This window comes from Heptranchias perlo, chromosome 14, assembly GCF_035084215.1.
Source record: "Heptranchias perlo isolate sHepPer1 chromosome 14, sHepPer1.hap1, whole genome shotgun sequence".
Lineage (NCBI taxonomy): Eukaryota > Metazoa > Chordata > Chondrichthyes > Hexanchiformes > Hexanchidae > Heptranchias > Heptranchias perlo.
Genome location: NC_090338.1, coordinates 38143901 through 38166225, shown reverse-complemented (window position 1 = coordinate 38166225; position 22325 = coordinate 38143901). Strand labels below are relative to the sequence as shown.

The following is a 22325-nucleotide window of genomic DNA, read 5'->3' as shown; positions in this document are numbered from 1 at the left end:
AAAGGGAAAAAAGTGAATCAGCTGCTAAGATTCTAGACTTGGGTAAGGCCAACTTCAATGGGATGAGACAGAGACTGTCCACAGTAAACTGAGCAAATCTGTTAATGGGTAAAACGACTGATGATCAGTGGGAAATGTTTAAAGAAACATTTAACATGATACAGAATCGGTTTGTACCCCTGAAGGGCAAGAACTCTACTTGCCAAAAAAAACAGCCATGGACAACTAAAGAGGTAAGGGACAGTATAAGACGTAAGGAAAGGGCATACAAAAAGGCAAAAAATGGCACAGATCCTGGTGAATGGGAAAGATACAAAGATCAACAAAAAGTCACAAAACAGATAGTAAGAGCTACAAAAAGAGAGTATGAAAAGAAACTTGCAAGGGATATCAAAACCAATACAAAGAACTTTTATAGTTACATTAGGAAAAAGAGGGTGGTCATGGGGCAGTGTTGGCCCCTTAAAAACTGAAAGTGGGGATATTGTCATTGACAATGGCGAAATGGCGGACATGTTGAACAATTACTTTGCGTCAGTATTTACAGTAGAAAAAGAGGATAGCATGCCAGAAATCCCAAGAAAACTAATATTGAATCGGGGACAGGGACTCGATAAAATTAACATAAGTAAAGCAACAGTAATGAAGAAAATAATTGCACTAAAGAGTGACAAATCCCCAGGACCAGATGGTTTCCATCCCAGGGTTTTAAAGGAAGTAGAGGAGCACATTGCAGATGACCTAACTATAATCTTTCAAAGTTCTCTCGATTCAGGAACTGTCCCTCTGGATTGGAAAATTGCACATGTCACTCCACTTTTTAAGAAAGGAGAGAGAGGGAAACCAGGGAATTATAGACTAGTTAGCCTAACATCTGTTGTGGGGAAAATGCTGGAGTCTATAATTAAGGATAGGGTGACTGAACACCTCGAGAGTCAGCATAGATTTGTGAAAGGTAGGCCGTGCCTGACAAACCTGATTGAATTTTTTTGAAGAGGTGACTAAAGTAGTGGACAGGGGAATGCCAATGGATGTTATTTATATGGACTTCCAGAAGGCATTTGATAAGGTCCCATGTAAGAGACTGTTAGCTAAAATAGAAGCCCATGGAAAAGAGGGAAAAGTACGGACTTGGTTAGGAAATTGGCTGAGCGAAAGGCGACAGAGAGTAGGGATAATGGGTAGGTACTCACATTGGCAGGATGTGACTAGTGGAGTCCCGCAGGGATCTGTCTTGGGGCCTCATTTATTCACAATATTTATTAACGACTTAGATGATGGCATAGAAAGTCTCATATCTAAGTTTGCCGATGACACAAAGATTGGTGGCATTGTAAGCAGTGTAGATGAAAACATAAAATTACAAAGCGATATTGATAGATTAGGTAAATGGGCAAAACTGTGGCAAATGGAATTCAATGTAGACAAATGTGAGGTCATCCACTTTGGATCAAAAAAGGATAGAACAGGGTACTTTCTAAATGATAAAAAGTTAAAAACAGTGGATGTCCAAAGGGACTTAGGGGTACACGTACATAGATCATTGAAGTGTCATGAACAGGTGCAGAAAATAATCAATAAGGCTGATGGAATGCTGGTCTTTATATCTAGAGGACTAGAGTACAAGGGGGCAGAAGTTATGCTGCAGCTATACAAAACCCTGGTTAGACCGCACCTGGAGTACTGTGAGCAGTTCTGGGCACCGCACCTTCGGAAGGACATATTGGCCTTGGAGGGAGTGCAGCGTAGGTTTACTAGCATAATACCCGGACTTCAAGGGTTAAGTTACGAGGAGAGATTACACAAATTGGGGTTGTATTCTCTACAATTTCTAAGGTTAAAGGGGTGATCTGATCGAAGTTTATAAGATATTAAGGGGAACAGATAGGGTGGATAGAGAGAAACTATTTCCGCTGGTTGGGGATTCTAGGAGTAGGGGGCACAGTCTAAAAATTAGAGCCAGACCTTTCAGGAGCGAGATTAGAAAACATTTCTACACACAAAGGGTGGTAGAAGTTTGGCACACTCTTCCGCAAACGGCAATTAATACTAGCTCAATTGCTAAATTTAAATCTAAGATAGATAGCTTTTTAGCATTCAAAGGTATTAGGGATTTGGGCCAAAAGCAGGTATATGGAGTTAGATCACAGATCACCCATGATCTTATCAAATGGCGGAGCAGGCACGAGGGGCTGAATGGCCTACACCTGTTCCTATGTTCCTATAAAGGCTTTGGGGAGTCAGGAGGTGAGTCACTCGCCGCAGAATACCCAGCCTCTGACCTGCTCTTGTAGCCACAGTATTTATATGGCTGATCCAGATAAGTTTCTGGTCAATGGTGACCCCCAGGATGTTGATGGTGGGAGATTCGGCGATGGTAATACCATTGAATGTCATGGGGAGATGGTTAAAGTCTCTTTTTGGAGATGGTCATTGCCTGGCACTTGTCTGGCACGAATGTTACTTGCCACTTATCAGCCCAAGCCTGGATGTTGTCCAGGTCTTGTAGATGCAGGCTCGGACTGCTTCATTATTTGAGGGGTTGAGAATGAAACTTCACACTGTGCAATCATCAGCGAACATCCCCATTTCTGACCTTATGATGGAGGGAAGGTCATTGAGGAAGCAGCTGAAGATGGCCTAGGACACTGCCCTGAGGAACTCCTGCAGCAATGTACTGGGGCTGAGAAGATTGACCTCGAACAACCACTACCATCTTCCTATGTGCTCGGTATGACTCCAACCACTGGAGAGTTTTCCCCGATTCCCATTGACTTCAATTTTACTAGGGCTCCTTGGTGCCATACTCGGTCAAATGCTGCCTTGATGTCAAGGGCAGTCACTCTCACCTCACTCTGGAATTCAGCTCTTTTGTCCATGCTTGGACCAAGGCTGTAATGAGGTCTGGAACCGAGTGGTCCTGGTGGAACCCAAACTGAGCATCGGTGAGCAGGTTATTGGTGAGTAAGTGCCGCTTGATAGCACTGTCGACAACACCTTCCATCACTTTGCTGATGATTGAGAGTAGACTGACGGGGCGGTAATTGGCCGGATTGGATTTGTCCTGCTTTTTGTGGACAGGAGATACCTGGGCAATTTTCCACATTGTCAGGTAGATGCCAGTGTTGTAGCTGTACTGGAACAGCTTGGCTAGAGGCGCAGCTAGTTCTGGAGCACAAGTCTTCAGCAATACAGCCGGGATGTTATCGGGGCCCATAGCCTTTGTTGTATCCAATTCACTCAGCCGTTTCTTGATATCACGTGGAGTGAATCGAATTGGCTGAAGACTGGCTTCTGTGATGGTGGGGATATTGGGAGGAGGCCGAGATGGATCATCCACTTGGCACTTCTGGCTGAAGATGGTTGCAAACGCTTCAGCCTTGTCTTTTGCACTCACGTGCTGGACTCCGCCATCATTGAGGATGGGGATGTTTATAGAGCCTCCTCCTCCCGTTAGTTGTTTAATTGTCCCCCACCATTCACAACTGGATGTGGCAGGACCTAACTAACCTATTCTTAAATGTTGACATGGTCTCTGCTTAATCACTCACTCTTAAGTGCATTGCACAGCCTCAAAACCCTCTGTGTAAAAAAAACTCACTCCTGTTCTCTGTCCTAACTCGCTTCCATTAAACCTTATGTCTATGTCTCTTCAGTCTAGCCCCTTCAATCACGGGTTTCTATCTGCTCTGTCCCATGCTTCAGCTTGTTGATGCATGTGCAAACCTGCATTCTAATTCCACAAATGTCAAGCTGATAATCGCAGTCAAGGCAACAGGTAAAAATATCAAACATAAACATGGAACTTCTCCACAGAGGTGCTGCCAACAGAAGGAAGATCATTAACATGCATCTTCCAGCAGCAAGTTCATACTACACCTGCATGCCCACCTACAAATTAGCTACAAGCAGTGCACAGACTATGGTAAGAAGAGAAGCGAGGGCAAACACAGAAAAAGCTCTGACAAAGGGTCTCTTACTAAACTGTTAACCTATCTTTTCTCTTACTTGTTTCAGAAAACAGCATTTTCTGTTTTTATTTTTTTTAAAGTCAGTTCTAAGAAACTATAGAAATACAAGATGTTTGTCAAAAATTCTGCAACCAGAATTTTTGTTAAAATCTGCATTTACCTAGCACCTTTCACATCCTCAGGATATCCCAAAGCACTTTACAGATAATAATTTTTTTTAAAAATGTGTAGGCAAAGGCAGCAACCACTGGTGCACGGCAAGATTCTGTTTTGTTGGTATTAGTTTATGCATAAATGTTGGCCAGGACACCAGAAGAATTCGCCTACTCTTTTTCGAATAGTGCCATGGGTTCATTTACATCCACTTATGAAGGCAAGGCGTCCATTTAATATGTCATTAGAAAGTCAGCACCACTGATGTGGCAGTACGCCTTCAGTACTGCACCAAAGTGTCAGTCTAGATTATGTGCTCATGTCATGGAATGGGGCCTGAGCCCACAATCTGCTAACTCAAACAAGAATACTACCACTGAGCCAAGGCTGACACTTGAAATTACATACAACAATAACATGCATTTCTATAGTGTTCCTCAGAGTGTTTTTCAGGACAGTACACAATGAATAGCCACCAAGCAGAAAGGGAAAGGAAAAAGGAGTTGTAGGACAAAAGAACAAAGAACCTTTATGGAGCTTTTGACAGTTTAGAGGAAGATTGCAAGGCAGAATACTGAGGGAAAAGAACTCCAGAATGTGGAAGCATAGTGGCTGGAGGAGTGGATGCTGATGGCAGAGCAGAGGGAGTGGCCAGCAAGTAGGCAGGTTGGTGCTTCTGAGTGGAGGGACACACAGCTGGAAGAGATTGCTAAGGTATGATCGAATGAGGTCAAGGAAAGACTTAAGGCAAGGACAAAGATCTTCAAAATGAATTCGCTGGGGCACATGCACCAATAGAGTTTCATGAGGTCGGGGGTGATGCAGGCAAGCTCGCAAATCAAGGCATTCTAAATAAGTTGTAGTTTGTGAAGGGTGGAGGCTAGCAGTTGAGCATGGGAACAATCTGGTCTTAAGGTATACCTTTAAAACTGCTTCATTAATTCATATGAAACAGTTACTAAGTTTCTTCATAGCTAAGATCTTTACACAACTCTAGATCAGCTTCCTGTACCCAGAAATCTACACATTTCCGGTATTAATTTAAGCCACCCAGGAAACCTCTGAACTGTGAGAGGGGAACTCAAATCTGTATTTAATTTTAATGTCATGTGAAACAGCTAGCTACAATTTTGAATATTTTTCTGGTTAATAATCAGTATCTCAGAATACTATATCCCTTGGGATGAATGTTTTTTCTAAAACACTCAGCTGTACAGTTCTGTTCCCAAATCTGAAAAGCCTTACTGTCATTACAACATAATTTCCTCTGACAGGATGCTGGCTTCTGCAAACGACATCATTCGACCATATGATGTGGTGTATCCAAACTGCAGATCACGTTTACGGAAAGGATGTTTAAATTATAAACCGCACCACTGAACATCACAGAAAAAGTTTTGGAATTGATTTGCTTCCTCAATGAATACAAAAAGGAGCCACATAATAAACTTTTTCAATGTAATTAATGATTCACAAGATGATTTTCACAACATTCACATTGCAATTAAATTGTTGTAACACGAAGGATATGTCATGAGCCTCGCTGGGATGTGTCCCATAATTGTTAATTTGCATGAAAGTTTTGATCAGTATCACAGTAGAATATATATTATATCCCACCAGTCTTATTCTGTTTGTGCCATACATTATAACTTAATTAGAAAAATAATTAGGTAGTTAATTAAGTAAAATGATTTTTTTTTTAAAGTTTAATAGTATATGACACTCCTTTGTGGATTTGTTCTAGTGTGCCTGGAGGGAATACAAATTTTAGTCTACTGTTGTGTGATGTGGGTTTAAAGTATTTACGCTATGAACATTCTTTTCAAATAAATGCCTATCAACGTTCTCTTCAAATAAACAAAGGAAAAATAGCTCCAGCTATGAGATTCTGATGTGATAACCATAAAATATGAAAAATATTTAATGGAATATTATGTATGGTATTCCCTTTATTATATCAAAATGTTACACCATATGAACACGCACAGTTAAGACTATTTACAAACGAATGCGCTTGAATTTAGTTAGAAAAATTTGAGCGATAACTGTAATGCAGAAATATTCCTTTCAGAGAATTAAGCAGTTAAGTAGCTTTTGCTGTTAATGGCTACTTTGCTATTTAAAAATTAATGGCAAAGGGTTGTGCATGGATTTCCATCAGAATGGTGGAAGGCAATTCCCAAAATAACACAGGGTCAATGCTACAATTGTTATGAATCAGGTGCGCTCCACAGACTTCATGCCTTTGTGCATAACATAAAGGTCCACTTCTACAGGCAAGTCCACATTCTCTGTTCACCAAAACATAAACTTATGGCGAAGTAATCTGGGGTAGGAGATTGCAGGGTCATAATTAACCTTTTTCCAATGAGACACATACTGGACATACTACAGATTACCAATGTACGATCATGGTCTTTCCAATTAACAGAGAAATAGCACTGTAGCACTCCTATATTCCAGGCTACAACTACTTTATTGATAGTCAAATTAAACCAAGAGCAAACAGCAGTTTTCACTAGGTTGCAACACTTCACTCAACTTGCAAGCCCTTTTTGAAAATAGATGTCCTGAAGCTACAGTAGATCTTGGAAGTTATAAAGCTGTATGTTCGCTGATGATCCAAAACAAATAGCGGCTGCAATTAATAGGGATCAAGCATATCAAATACAGAGGAATCTACTTAGATTGAGGGACTGAGCTGACAAGTGGCTGATGTGGGAAAATGGAAGATGATGAGAGTAGGGAAGGTAAGAAGCACTAGGTAAGATCAACAGTATTAGATTGTAGGGCACAACACAGAAGAGGGATCTAATGGTACTGATGAATAGCTTGTCGAAACCATCAGCACTGTGTTCAATAGCAGTATAGATGGGAAACAAGATCTTGCGGTATGTAGCTTGAGGGAAAGGACATGGGTCATAAAGGCTTGTATAATAGGCACTGGTTCCACTGTATGTAGAAGTTCTATGTGCAGTTTTCATCATTGTACTACACTGGGGAATTCTGGCTTTGGAGAGGGTATAATGATGGGTAATGAAACTAACACCAGGAATTAGGTATCTGAGCTATAAGGAAAGACAAAAAGACACGGAATGATGACTCTGAAGATAAAAAACAGCTGATAGGAGGCCTTATTGGAGGTTTCCAAGATTCTATGAATCATAGGTAAACTGAATCCGAATAAATTGTTTGGCATAACCACAAACCAAGGACATAGGCTCAAATTCAGATGAGGAAAAATGTACATGAATGCTGTTGGTTGAGGAATAAATATTGGCCAGCACCCCATGAGAAATCCCCTGCTCTAGAAACATATCTAGTTGCTTCTTGAACTTTTTTTTATATATTATTCCCTTCAATTACCTTCTATGGTAATTTCTTCTACAAGTCTATTGCCTCATTTTTCACAGCTCCCTAGTATTTGAACACTTCACCATACTGAAAATTTAGCCTAGACCAACTTTATTATGCCCTTGATAAAAACTTAAAAAATTAGATTACATTGACGTCGCTACTTTTCCACAGAAATCAGCTGACTGGATATGCACAGAGATGTGATCCGATCAGTGCCACTTATACAGCATTTATGAACCCTCTTTTGATTTGTACTCTGTGCCTCTACTAAAGCAACCCAGTGCCTTATTTGCCCTTCTCACTATAGCAGTAGGCCGACAGTTTCATAAATTAATCCACAATAACCCATGGATATCTTTCCGGTTTAGCATGTTATATGACTGTTCCATGCTCCCTCACAATTCATTGCTCCCATACCACATTCCATTGATCCACGTGAAACAATCACCTGCTGCCTCAGTTAGCTATAGGATCCAAATCCTTTTGAATGTGGATTCATTGCTCCTCATTACTTATTCAACCTCCTGTTCTGGTATCTGGAAACTTGGAGACATAGATGTAAATATATTTTGATATCATAAGCTATCTCAAGAGCCCCAAGTTCATATCCTGGGATCACATCCCAGTTATAACCACTTCCCAGCCTGAAAATGTCTCATTTGTGGCTATCCTGTTTTCCAATCCTAAATCAATTACCTATCCAGAACCATATTTTACCCCTATTCGGCGATTCTTTAGCGATTAGTCACTAATTGAATGTTGTGAAAAACTTTCTGAAAACCCAAATATGCACAATCAACTGCGCTTCCTTTGTCTCTGTTTTAAACCCTGTATTATTAGGTCACTCAATTAATCATATCCAGCAACACCTTGTTCATTCACAACGACGTCAACTAAGCATATGAACAATAACGTGGTGGTCCACAAATCAAGAGTGCTGGCAAAGAGATGGAGTTCGGTGTCTTCAGCGTAGATGTGAAAGCTGACCTCATGCCGATGAATGATGTCACCAAGAAGGGCAGCATTTAGTTGAGGATGGAACTTTGGGACACTGAGGTGGCCTTGCAGGGGCAGGAGGAGCAGCCATTAAAAGAGATGCAATTCATTTGTTTTAAAAAGAAAATGCTATTTCAGCATTCTTCACTTGGGTTCTATACTGAAAGCATGATTGATCATCACTCACCTCAAGCTCCTTGATCTTCTCTTCTGCTATTTTCTGTTTTTCGAGGAGCTGATTGTGAATTACTACTTTTGGCTGAAGAATAAACCTAAAAAATTCAAAAAACATGATTTTTTAATTTGAAGCAAGGATAGATTTAAAAGCCTGAGATGAATATCAATTAACCGTAAAAACTTCCTCCCCCGCCCCCCCCCCCCCCCCCCCCCAAGAACCTCAAACTTGGGAAACTTCCATAATCAGAGCAAAGAAGTTAAATGCAACTTTTTCAAACATATATATCTATGCTCCTCTACTTGTTATATTGCAGACCTTAGATAAAAAGTTACAAATCATATTTCTATGATATATGAAAGTATTTAATTTGTAGCAACATAAAAGGAACTGTAGGGCTAACTAGCACAATGAACCAAAAATCAACCTTGTTTTGGACAGACCTAGTGAGAGGTAATACGTGGCATGTACTGTGTAGAGGTCTGCTACTGTTTAACAAGGCACCTGATCTTTTATATTTTGTGCGTTTTTATTAAACCATGCAGGACATAGGAAGTACTGTCTGGGATTAAGGTCGCAACTGGATAAACCATTTAATATTATGGACAGAGTCATATTACCTTAAGTCATTGCTTTGATATTGTATATACAGAATGAATGCCTCAGCAAAACAATACTGCCATAGAGATCCCTTCCCAAATATTCCAAGGCAAAAACCTTTGACAGTCTGATTTTTTCACATCTTCATCCAAAATGAAGAGCTCTTAAAAACTCTTTTTTTTATTATATACAAGACTTAAAGCATCATAGATACAAGAATCTATAGCTGAAATAGCAGGCATGTATAAATTTAAAGTGAAAATCAAATTTTACGAGATTCGATCATATTCTTACCACCTTTACTTGTTTCTTTGGTTTTTTTATTACAACAAACACTAACAATCAAGACTCCAAAATTGCAGCTAGACACTTCACACGCAAAGAAATTTATACTATTGTGCCAAATAGTTCTCAAGAGAAGGAGGGCATTAGTTACACTGCAGAGAATTTCAATTAAATTTATTAAAATGCTACACAATAATCTCAAAAAAGACAATAACATACCACAAACTATATGATTACACTATCAAAAAGTTATATGTTTTTATGTTTTATTACACAAATAATCTGACACTAGAGAATTTCATCTTATTTCTTGATCAGATAACTGTTTTAACCTTTATATTTAAATATTAATTTTGCCCCTAATTTTCTCCCCAATTTTCTCAAAAAGTGGTAACACAGGCCGATGCATGGTCTGATGGGTTCCAGTAGCCCTCTAGTACCTCTCGTGCAATTCTTCAGTTGCAGACAATGAATAACAATCTAATCAACTAAGTGGGACATCATAGTCAAGTTTGATCCAGTCCTAAAACAGTATCCCCGTGTGATTTTTTTTTTACTGCAAGTCTCAGGATAGCAATCAAGAGTGGAAACCTTGCCTGACTTTTCCCCTCCTTAACTCAGGGACACTTAGACCAGCCTGCCAATTCAGCATAGCTCAGTGATTGAACCTGGAATCTTCCTGGTCAGTATGGCTCAGCGTCACTCCAGAAAACACACAGACACACATGACAAGACCAATATGCAGACCTTATGTAAGCTGGTTTTGCAGTCTACTCTGAAGAAAATATGAAATCCTAATTTAGGTTTGGACACAGTGCAAAAATGTTACTGCAGCTGTTGGATGTCCTCCAAAAATACTATAAAAGCAAAATAAAATGTTCAAACTTTTTTTTAATGTTTTATTTCAATAAATCACAGAGGATGGTGCTAAAATATATGCTTAATATATGATAAATTATCATTCATAGCATGCAAGTTTATTTTAAATAAAAAGGAGGGGTTGCATAAAAGAGGATTGTATTACAAATTCAAGAATTCCAGCGAGTATCACTATAACAAAATATGGTCATCATGCAAGATGAGTTAAGTGATTCAGAATCTACTGGCACATCTCCAGAAATAAGTATACCGTTATTTGAGTGATATTTATTCATCACCTCTCTACAACATACTGACTTCAGGAATTATTTTTCAACCCTAGATGCAACTTGTTTTGCTGTAGTACTAAATATACATAGCCAGAAATGCTGCTGTGTGAACAAGAATAGGATTTGTTTTTGTTTACCGTCTACTTCTAACCCATTTATAGCATATTCTCAAAAGACACGAATACAATATTGTATATTGAAAGTCTTGCATATTGCATGCACATCCCATATAGGTAACACAGTCACTATTTCTGTTGCACTTCATTATTGATTTTACTTACCTATCATTGAGTCAATGGCAGTTTGGATCCCATTCTCCTGTGCCCCCTCCCCAACAAGGATACCAGACCCTGCTTCTCCACTCCCCCAATACTGCCAGAACCTGGTAAACCCAAATACTGCCACTCCACTTCCCCCCACCACCCCCCCCACCACCAATCCTGGGACCCCATCTCAGAGGTCACATGCCCATATATTGCTCTGTCAATGCTCTCTTATCTCAGATCCACCCCAATGCTCCAAGTTCCCAGGACCCTCTCCCAATGATCCCAGAATCTCCATCTGCAGTGTTCCTATACAAAATACAGCCAGATCTTAAGACCCTTTTCCAGTACAATTGGACCCTGGCTCTCTTCCCAGTGTTTGCAAGTCACAGACTCACCCCCTAATGCTGGTAAGTCAGTCAATCAGTGTTCCCTAATAATACTAATTGTCATAACATCTTTGTTCTTATAAAGCCTCCATCCCACCATGGCAGAAAATATAATCAAACTTTGATTGCTACTTCATTGATAACCAGCATCTAAATAGTACCCAAGACTCTTTGATTCAGAAAGTTTGAACACATTATTGCAAAATTTTTATACAGGAGAAAGTCTGTTTTCCTACACACTGGCAGCAGGTTGTGCAAATTTCAAAATGTGGAAAGAAAAAAATTGAGCAAACAGTGTTTTAAGTTAAGAGCAAATGCTCTATTAAAGAGCTGTTGGAAAATGGGAGGGGGAATACACAGTCTATAGCATTATCAGTTACATTTCAGAACAGGGCTGCAATTCCACATTGCTGGTTTCTAAGAGATTGCTGCAAACAGCAAGTCCTCAAACTCTGCATATCAACAAAAGAAAGCGTTGTGCAGCATACAGACAACTCCCCACAGTAACAGAGAGAGAAAACTGATGTGTAAATCATCCTGGATGCCGTGGTATAATTGTGGCATCTTTTGTGCAAGATGGCTCTGTACTTGCTTATAAACTGTTAACTCTCTAACATCTTCCAGTTCCGATCAAAGGTCATCGACCTGAAACGTTAACTTTGTTTCCCTCTCCACAGATGCTGCCTGACCTGACGAGTGTTTCCAGCATTTTCTGTTTTTATTGCTAACTTTATTTGCTGATTTAACTTGTGTAAATTTCTTTTTTGTAATAAACAATTTGTAATTGTAGCCTGGAATATTTGGACTATCAGTCTGGTGTTTTCCTGCCTCTTGGCGAGATCAGGAATATTCAATGTGCATCCTGTATTGCTTCCAGTATATCCCAACAGTAAAAGGGTAGACTGTTAGCTGTGAGGAAAGCTACATCGCATTCACTATACATATACGGTTAAGCTTTGGGTCACAAGTCCAGGTCTGCTTATGAAAGCTGCCTTTTGCACTGAGTAAAGGGTGTTGTGCAACAGCCCAAACTGTAACACTGAAGTTAGGCTTTCTTGCTTGAGGGCAGTACAAGTATGATGTATTGGTACATAAAGAAATATGGTGACTTTTATATTCTTGTATATCTCCAATGTATACTGTGGTATTTTTCATGAACCCATACTACAGATATTTCCTGAAATAAATATATAAATGGGGTTTGTGCAACTTTAAGATACTTCAGAAGCATTATCGGACTGGTGCATGATTGAAAATAGTTGGTCTGGTCCCTTTAGATTCAAGCTGGAAATGCACAAACTGGAAAAAATGTTATCACATATGCGGCTGCATTGACCCCACCTTGCGTGTTTTTTGGCAGTGTTTCCTTTCTACCATATTAGATACAGTGTAGTTAACATGCCTGCTAACCATTTTTTGGTGCTACTGTGAGACCCCCTGAAAGATTGTTCTGTATCTTAAGAGCACAGTCACGCTCATCTTTGCTCTCCTGTTGGTAAGTTAGCGAATTTGGCATTTTGAGCAATGCCTTTTGCAGTTAATCAATGAATGGTCTTCTTTACATATATATCATACAAAAGGTTGATTATAGCTCAAAGGATTTTTTTTTGTTAAACTAAACATGCGTGATTTTTCATTCTCTCTACTTTTATTTTGAAATGGTATGAAATTCTTCCAATTTACCCTTTCTTCCCCCCCTCCTCACCAGGCTATGGTCAAGAGAGCAGGCAGATAATTTGCTCCCAGACTTCTTCTAATGCTGTTTTTTGGCTTGGTTCTAGTAGACATGTGACACAGCAGGATGATAATTCTTTATTTTAATTTTTTTCCCTCCTCCTTTGTCAGAAGGCTAGGTGCTTCTCCAAAGTAGTAAAACCAAAACTAGGAGCTCAAAAGATTGGGAAGATGCGTTCGTGCTCCAGTATGCTGCTTTTCTTTCCCATTAATTTATATTATTCCTTTTTAGGTTTCTTTTGCATACACCATTTTCTAATCAAGAGTGTGAGCAGATGACAGCCTGGGAGTTCTCTGCCTTTGCTAACCTTCAAAATGCTGCTTAGTATACCAGAGCTTCCAGGGTGATTTGCACATCAGTTTTCTCTCTCTGTCACTGTGGGGAATTGTCTATGTGCTGCAATACTTTGATTGGTACATTAAACTCTTTTCTGATGCCAATGTAAATCATTTTGAGATTCTTAGACTTTTAAATGAGCTTTCACATAAACTCATGCCTTCACATTCATGGAGTTCTGACTTGTCGCAGTGACCTGGAAATATGTGCTAAACTGAAGGACTGGCCAACAGCTTCCTGTATTTATCACAGATGTAAACACTCTTACAACACCAAGTTATAGTCCAACAATTTTATTTGAAAATCACAACCATTTACCTACTGTTCTGACAAAAGGTCTTCGATCTGAAACGTTAACTCTGTGAAGCCTGACTTGCTGAGCTTCTCCAGCATTTTCTGTTTACCTACTGGGCCATCAGAAGAATCTACAAACTAATGGGGGATTTTTTCCCCCATTATTTTGATGAGTGCGATTGAAGAAGTTTACTTTTGCACCTTCAATTGAATTTCCTATGCACTACTCATGCTGGCACATGAGCTCTTCTCCAGATTCACCAATATCTGTAACACCAGGTGCTCCTGTCATTCTTTCAATCTACAAAACTACATCAACGGCAAAAGAAAAAGCTTGTTCAATTAGATCACTGTAATAGGTGATAAAGAAGTTTTGACCAAATTTTACAATTATCTTTAAAAATGAAGCCACAGAGCATTGCAAAAGATGCATTATTTTGTTGCACATTTAATGTACACAGTTTATCATGCATTTTGTCATAGTTTGATTTACAGAGCATATGCATTTCACTATTTATGATATCTTTATCAACTGAAAAAAATGCCACCTCTTACAAAGATCATTACAATATTTTTTGAAATGAACAAACACCACCTATTAAATTAGCTTTTAAGTCCTGTCTGTCCTTTTGCCATCTACCCCTCCAATCCTTGAATATAGCCATGGTAATGTATGCCAGTACAGATTAATGCAATGAAGCATCATTTTCTTAGTATAGCTACAATGATGTAATCATCTCTCTGAATAGAATATTCCCAATTGGAGTGCAGCCAAGGAGATGACAAGTACATCAATTTCATATTATGTTTCGTAACACTTGTTGCAACCCTATATCCCTCTACAGGTTCTGCAGCTTTCATTAGTTCCCAACTTTGTTTGCTTTAAGTTCTTTTCTCCCCATACTTCTACTTCCCACCTCCAATTAATTAGGAGAGTGGGGCATCTCTACAGAAACCATCAACTGCACATTGATCAACCCATTAGGAGAGGCGACACATACACACAACACTCTCCCTCCCTCCCTCCCAGTTTCTTTCCTCCATAAACACTAATTGAACTTCCAACCAAAATTTTCTCTTTAAAAAGTCTAAAAAGGAGAGTACTTCAATCTGGATTGGTATAACAACTATAAACCAATAATGCACGCAATCATTACAAAGATTGGCCACAAAAGCTGCTTCTAGAGGTTGTACAAATCATTCAAAAAGTCAAAATACTATGAGAATCAAACACAGGCAACCAATGGTGCTGTAAGGTTATGCTATTTTTAAAGTGCAAAATATGTTATTTTGTTTTTGTGCACAATTTTGAATTGTGCTATTTGCGCCACCATTTAATGTTCAAAAATTACACTATAAACAGAATATATAAGTTAGCACTTCATTTAATGAGAGAAATTAAAAAGCATTTTTTTAAGATCTCATGAAATTTAATGAAACATTTTCGTTTGACAATTTCATTTTCATAAAGGCGGGGACAGGCACTAGCAGAATATATATCCTCCTTCATAGCTACATGGGATTAAAATTGAACAGCTAGCAGTTTAAAACTTTAACAAGAACAGTTTTTCCACAGAACACATTTCTTTATTGATGTCAGTTTCAGTGTTCATTATGTTCAATGCTGCATTCTTAGTTTCCAAAATGCTCATTCTTTAGACAGGAATTAAGACTCTAATGAGAGGATGCCCCTTATCATGTCTATTTAAATATAGACAATAATTGGAATTCCTATTGTTTGTGTTCTCAAAAGGTATGCAAATAATCTATATGGCACATAAAAATAAAATGTACCTGCCCAGGGTCACGATGAAAAACAAAAAAAAAACTATAGCAGCCTTGATCATTTTCCTTTTGAGTCCTCAGTTGAATTCAGAGGCTGGAACTGGAACATACTTCCTAAAACTGATAAACAATCTAAAGAAAGTCACTAGACCAAGCAGGATGTACTCAAACAATACCAATCAAAAGGTGTCAATTAAAGAGTATGCAATCACATTTTAGCATTTCGACCAACATGTTTTTAACCTAGAAGCCCAAAGCATTATCATTTTTTGTGCTCATCAAGTTGAGGGATGTTAATGGTGGGCATTGGAATGCTTTACATTTTCAGCATCACTCACAGGCCAGATACAACACCGCTAGACGCAGAGCTTCCTCTACTATTCTCCAAAACTGGGTATCAATTCCAAGCTCAGAAAAAAACCTGATCCTGTCCCAATATCCTATTCCCACACCAGCCATCCTGTGAGCAAGATTGCCAATTAGCATCAAATTATGGGCAATTTTGTACTTTGGGTCTACACCCACATTGTATTAAGACTACCCAAAACCTCATTTCACATAGCAGTCTTACAATCATCAGATAGAGGAAACACTCCTACCCTCAATCTGTGCTCAATATGAACCCAGGTTCTAGGTTGACAGAACTGACTAACACACTACATCACTAAGTTCCCTAGGCAGGATGCTTTATTGAAATATATTGCTTAAAGATGTTTCCACTTGTGGGGGAGTCCAAAATCACAGGCCATAAATATAAGATAGTCATTAATAAACCCAATAAGGAATTCAGGAGAAACTTCTTTACCTGGAGAGTGGTTAGAATGTGGAACTCCCTACCACAAGGAGTAGTTGCAGCAAATAGCATGGATGGATTTAAGAGGAAGCTAGATAAATATGAGGGAGAAAGGAATAGAAGGTTATGCTGATAGGGTTAGATGAAGAGGGGTGGGGGTGGGGGTGGGGGTGGGGGTGGGGGTGGGGGTGGGGGGGCTCCTGTGGAGCATGGACTAGTTGGGCTGAATGGCCTGTTTCTGTGATGTATATTCTATGTAATTCTATGTAAAAGAGTGGACATGTGCAGTTTCCCCAGATGGCTTCGTAGGCAAACATCCATCTCTACTTCAATATCTGCAAGCCGTTCACGTACTAATTCCCCTTTCACAACAGGGAATATTGTGTGATAATAGAGAAGATATAGCTTCCTTTATAACAGCCATCAAGATAAATCTCAGTACCATTTCTAGCCTAATCAACTGGTACAATATCATGACACACTGTGCACAATTGGGAACCAATGATCTGTTTGCTGTTGACCATAACACACGTTAGCCGAGAAAAAAAAATCTGAACTTGAGATAGGAATTAATACGATTCTGTATATTCCAGAATAACACTCCAAAGTGTATTCTAAAACGATAATAAATCTCAGATAACATTATTTCAATTGCTTGAAATATTACTGCCAGTGAAATATTATTTCCCCCCCCACCCAATGTTTTTCCCTCTTCTCCTTCTCCTAGGTAGAACCTCACCTAAGTGGCCATTCTTAATTTGTGAGCTCAGACCATAAGTACTGGCAATTCAACAGTATAAGGCATCACAGTCAAGCCCACTCTCATTTTCAAATAACATATACAAAAACTTTTCAACAATTAGGAACAGGAACTTTGACTGTATTTTTATTCCCCTTCCCCAATTCTAGTCAAGGAGGCCATTGGAATGTTCAAAGTGCTACCCCAGCTGAAATCACCCAAATCAGCAAAGACAAGGAACTGAACTTGAGACATTTAATCTTATGGCTTAGTGATACACTGGGTAGTACCCTCATCGCCACTGGAGAGTTTCCCCCATGATCCTCAATGACTTCAGTTTTACAAGGGCTCCTTGGTGCCACAATCAGTTGAATGCTGCCTTTATGTCAAGGGCAGTCACTCTAACCTCACCTCTGGAATTCAGCTCATGCCCATGTTTGGGCCATGGCTGTAATGAGGTCTGGAGCCGAGTGGTCCTGGCAGAACTCAAACTGAGTATCAGTGAGCAAGTTATTGATGAGTAAGTATCCTTTGAAAGCACTGTTGACGACTCCTTCTATTACTTTGCTGATGGTTGGAAGTAAGCTGATAAGGTTGATAATTGGTCGAGTTAAATTTGTTCTGCTTTTTGTGAATAGGTCAAACCTGGGCAATTTTCCACATTATCAGGTAGATGCCAGGGTTGTAGCTGTGCTGAAACGGCTTAGCTAGGGGCGTAGCTAGCTCTGGAGCACGTCTTCAGCACCAAACCAGAATGTGGTCAGGGCCCGTAGCCTTTGCTGTGTCCAGTGCTCTCAGCCGTTTCTTGATGTCACGTGGAGTGAATCGAATTGGCTGAAGACTGGCATCTGTTATGGTGGGGTCCTCAGGAAGGGGCTGAGAATAATCATCCACTTGGCATCTCTGGCTGAAGATGGTTACAAATGTCTCAGCCTTATCTTTTGCACTTACGTGCTAGGCTCCACCATCATTTAGGATGGGATGTTCATAGAGCCTACTCATCCTGTTAGTTGCTTAACTGTCCACCAACATTCACAGTTGGATGTGGCAGGGTGGCAGAGCTTTGGCCTGATCCATTGGTTGTGGGATCGCTTAGCTCTGTCTCTAGCACGCTGCTTCCGCTTTTTACCATCCATGTAGTCCTGTACTGTAGCTTCACCTGGTGCTGCTCCTGGCATGCTCTTCTACACTCATTGAACCAGGTTGGTCATCTGGCTTGATGGAGATGTAGGAGTGAGGGGTATGCCAGGCCATGAGGCTACAGATTGTGGTGGTATACAATTCTGCTGCTGCCCATGGTCCACAGTGCCTCATGGATGCCCAGTTTTAAACTGCTAGATCTGTTTTTAATCTGCCCAAATTAGCACGGCGGTAGTGCCACACAACACAATGGAGAGTGTCCTCAGTGTGAAAATGGGACTTGGTCTCCACAAGGTCTGTGCAACAACAACTTGCATTTGTATAGCGCCTTTAAAGTACTAAAATGTCCCAAGGCACTTCACACCAGCGTTTTCAAACAAAATTTGACACTGAGCCACATAAGGAGATATTAGGACAAGTGACCAAAAGCTTAGTCAAAGAGGCAGGTTTTAAGGAACATGTTAAAGGAGGAGAGAGAAATAGAGAAGCAGAGAGGTTTAGGGAGGGAATTCCAGAGCTTAAAGCCTAGGTAGCTGAAATGGAGATGCCGATGTTGGACTGGGGTGGACAAACGTAAGGAATCTTACAACACCGGGTTATAGTCCAACAGTTTTATTTGAAAATCACAAGCTTTCGGAGGCTTTCTCCTTCGTCAGGTGAGTGTGACGAAGGAGAAAGCCTCCTAAAGCTTGTGATTTTCAAATAAAACTGTTGGACTATAACCTGGTGTTGTAAGATTCCTTACATAGGTAGCTGAAGGTATGACTGCCAACTGTGTAGCGATTAAAATTGGGGATGCACAAGAGGCAAGAATTGGAGAAGCACAGAGATCTCTGAGGGTTGGAGGAGGTTACAGAGATAGGAGGGGCGAGGACATGGAGGGATTTAAAAACAAGAATGAGAATTTTAAAAATCGAGGCATTCCCAAACCTGGAGCCAATGTAGGTCAGCGAACACAGGAGTGATGGGAAAATGGGACTTTGTGCGAGTTAGGATACGGGCAGCAGAGTTTTGGATGAGCTCAAGTTTATGGAGGGTGGAAGGTGGGAGGCCAGCCAGGACAGCACTGGAATAGTCGAATCTAGAGGTAACAAAGGCATGGATGTGGGTTTCAGCAGCAAATGAGCTGTGGCAGGGGCGGAGACAAGCGATGTTACGAAGTAGGCAGTCTTAGTGATGGAGTGGATATTTGGTCAGAAGCTCATCTCAGGGTCAAACAGGACGCCAAGGTTGCAAACGGTCTGGTTCAGCATTAGAAGGTGGCCAGGGAGAGGGATTGAGTCAGTGGCTAGGGGACAGAGTTTGCAGCGGGGAACAAAGACAATGGCTTCGGTCTTCCCAAAATCTAGTGGTCACTCCTACCAATACGGTCATGGACAGATGCATCTGCGACAGATAGATCGGTGAGGTCGAGGTCGAAAGTTATTCCCTTGTGTTGGTTCTCTCACCACTAGCCGCAAGCCCACTCTGACAGCTATGTCCTTCAAGACTCAGCCCGCAGTGGTACTACCAAGTTGCTCTTGGTAATGGACATTGAAGCCCCAACCCAGAGTACATTCTGTGTGCTTGCTATCCTCAGTGCTTCCTCCATGTGGTCTTCAACACAGAGGAGTACTGATTCATCAGCTGAGGGAGGACAGTAAGTGGTAATCAGCAGGAGGTTACCCAAGTTTGACCTGAAGCCATGAGACTTCATGGGGTCTAACGTCAATGTGAAGGACTCCCAAGCCCACTCCCCTCTGACTGCATACCACCATGCCCACATCTTTGGTGGGTCTGTGCTGCCGGTGAGAGAGGACATACCCAGGGATGGTGATGGGAGGAGTGTGGGACATTGGCTGATAGGTGAGTATGATTATGTTGCTCGACTAGTGTGTGTGGGACAACTCTCTCAACTTTGGCACCAATCCCCAGATGTTAGCGAGCAGTCTTTTCAGGGTCAACTGGGCTGGTTGTGCCTTTGACGTCCTGATTCGATTGCTAGATCTCAGCCAAGTGATGCATCCAGTTTAACTTTTCTTTCCAGTGATTTGATACAACTAAGTGGCTTGCTAGGCCACTTCAGAGGGCAGTTTAAGAGTCAACCACATTGGTGTTGGACTGGAGTCACATGCTAGACAGAGTAAGGACGGCAGATTTCCGTCCCTAAAAGGACTGTAGTGAACCAGTTGGGTTTTTACTGGTACCAACTTTTTATTTCCAGATTTTACTTTCTTGCAATAAATTTGAATTACTTACAGAAATTATATATTCTTCCATTCACCCTATATTATGCACATCTTCTGTCTGGGAGATCTGGAGCGAAGCCTCTGTAAATATTGCTCTACGCCACAACAACAGCAACTTTCATTTACATAGTGCCTTTAATGTCGTAAAATGTCCCAAGACGCTTCACAGGAGCGTTATCAAACAAAATATGACACCGAGACACTTAAGGAGGTATTAGGACAGGTGACCAAAAGCTTGGTCAAAGAGATAGGTTTTAAGGAGCGTCTTAAAAGGAGGAGAGAGGCAGGGAGGCGGAGAGGTTTAGGGATGGAATTCCAGAGCTTAGGGCCTAGGCAGCTGGAGTGATTAAAATCAAAGATGCGCAAGAGGCAAGAATTGGAGGACCGCAGAGATCTCAGAGGGTTGTAGGGCTAGAGGAAGTTATAGAGAAAGGGAGGGATGAGGCCATGAAGGGATTTGAAAACAAGGATGAGAAATTTAAAATCGTTCCCTGACCAGGAGCTATGTAGGTCAGTGAGCACAGGGGTGATGGGAGAACGAGACTGTACAAGAATGGGAATTAATGATCCTCTAATGTCCCCCCATTCCTGTCACGAAATACCTATCCTCCTCTCAGCAGCATGGTTAAAACTAGGAACTCACCTCTTGGTTCAGAAATAATGCAAGGCACAGGAAAAACTAAAAATGGGAGAATAACTTTAATAAAGATAAGGCAGGATAGAATCTATCTAATTTCCTAATGTTAATTACATTCTAGGAGATCAAGAAAAACATTACTTACATTCTACCAACACCTTCATACATGCGTGCTTCTTCTGGCATTGTAGATATCTCTCCATCTGTTAAATGCGCATGTTTCTTGTTCCTATTTAATTGCTCAATCTGCAAATCTGCAAGTTTCACCTTCTGTTGTGTATCAAGCACCTTGGTCTGCAATCCAGCAAAAGCCTGCAGAAAGTACACAGAAAAGAATTTAAACTATGAATATAATTGGTTTTAAAGCCAATATCAACATTATGTATTAACATTACAGTTTATAAAGATATTATCTTGTTTTAGACATACAATTTTCTTGTCATCAACTTCTGATTATTTCTCTGTAAACTTCCAGTAGTCATGTCAAAAATACCTTGATTACCTCGGAGTATCACAAGACACTAATCTGAGCTTTCAGTTTTTCACAGAAATCCACAAGGAATTGAACATGATGCCAAGGATGAATTGTTTTCTTTTCACAAATCTCGAGAAATCAACTCAAATTATTTTCAGCATAACTAGGAGGGTGTACTCTCACTTTCTGACGGAAGGTAAACCCCCTCAATTTAATCCAGCAAAAGTCCTAGACATCAAGAGAGGAAGGTGGGGACCTAATCACTTTTCATCTGGCATTCAAATTGAAATACAGTATTTTAGTCAATGGATCCAACCAGCTGACCAATGTCCAACAAAAGCCAATGCCCCTGCAGTAAAATAGTCTAGCGACATAAACAATAGCCATTACGGCAAGCTACCAGAGGTGGAACACCACTCGTGGGAGGTATCCATACCTCCCGAAGAGGAAAAGCAGACAAGATAAAAAAAAATTATGATTTTTGAAAGAAACCATAAAACATATCAGAGTTGACTATCCTGGGTTATAAAAAGGCATTTACTTCTTAGAAGATAATAGAAGTGAATAGAACTGTGGATATAATTTAGTTTGTATTTTCAATTCACATTCATTTAAAGGATGTATTCACTTAAACAGTTTAATGTCAAAGTTTATAGTGCTCACTTGAACTGCAAGATTATAGGCTTGATATAACTCCCTGATATTTCTTATTGTTCATAAAATGTACAATTTTAAGGGATGAGGTTTCTTTATTCAACTTTTTTGAGCATCAATGACTGTGCTAAAATGAATCCTTGATGGATGATGGCATTTAGCTGCCATA

The 22325-nt window shown here is 40.2% G+C and overlaps 1 protein-coding gene across 1 annotated transcript in view; it reads right to left on the bottom strand.

The window, feature by feature from the left end:
- The window catches only part of pfdn1 (prefoldin subunit 1), a 74620-nt gene that overhangs the window by 50889 nt on the left and 1406 nt on the right, over positions 1 to 22325 (bottom strand). The window contains exons 2-3 of the mRNA XM_067995830.1: positions 21173 to 21339; positions 8668 to 8752 (exon numbers count right to left, since the gene is read on the bottom strand). Coding sequence (XP_067851931.1) covers positions 8668 to 8752; positions 21173 to 21339 — 252 coding nt within the window. The remainder of the gene's footprint in view (positions 1 to 8667; positions 8753 to 21172; positions 21340 to 22325) is intronic.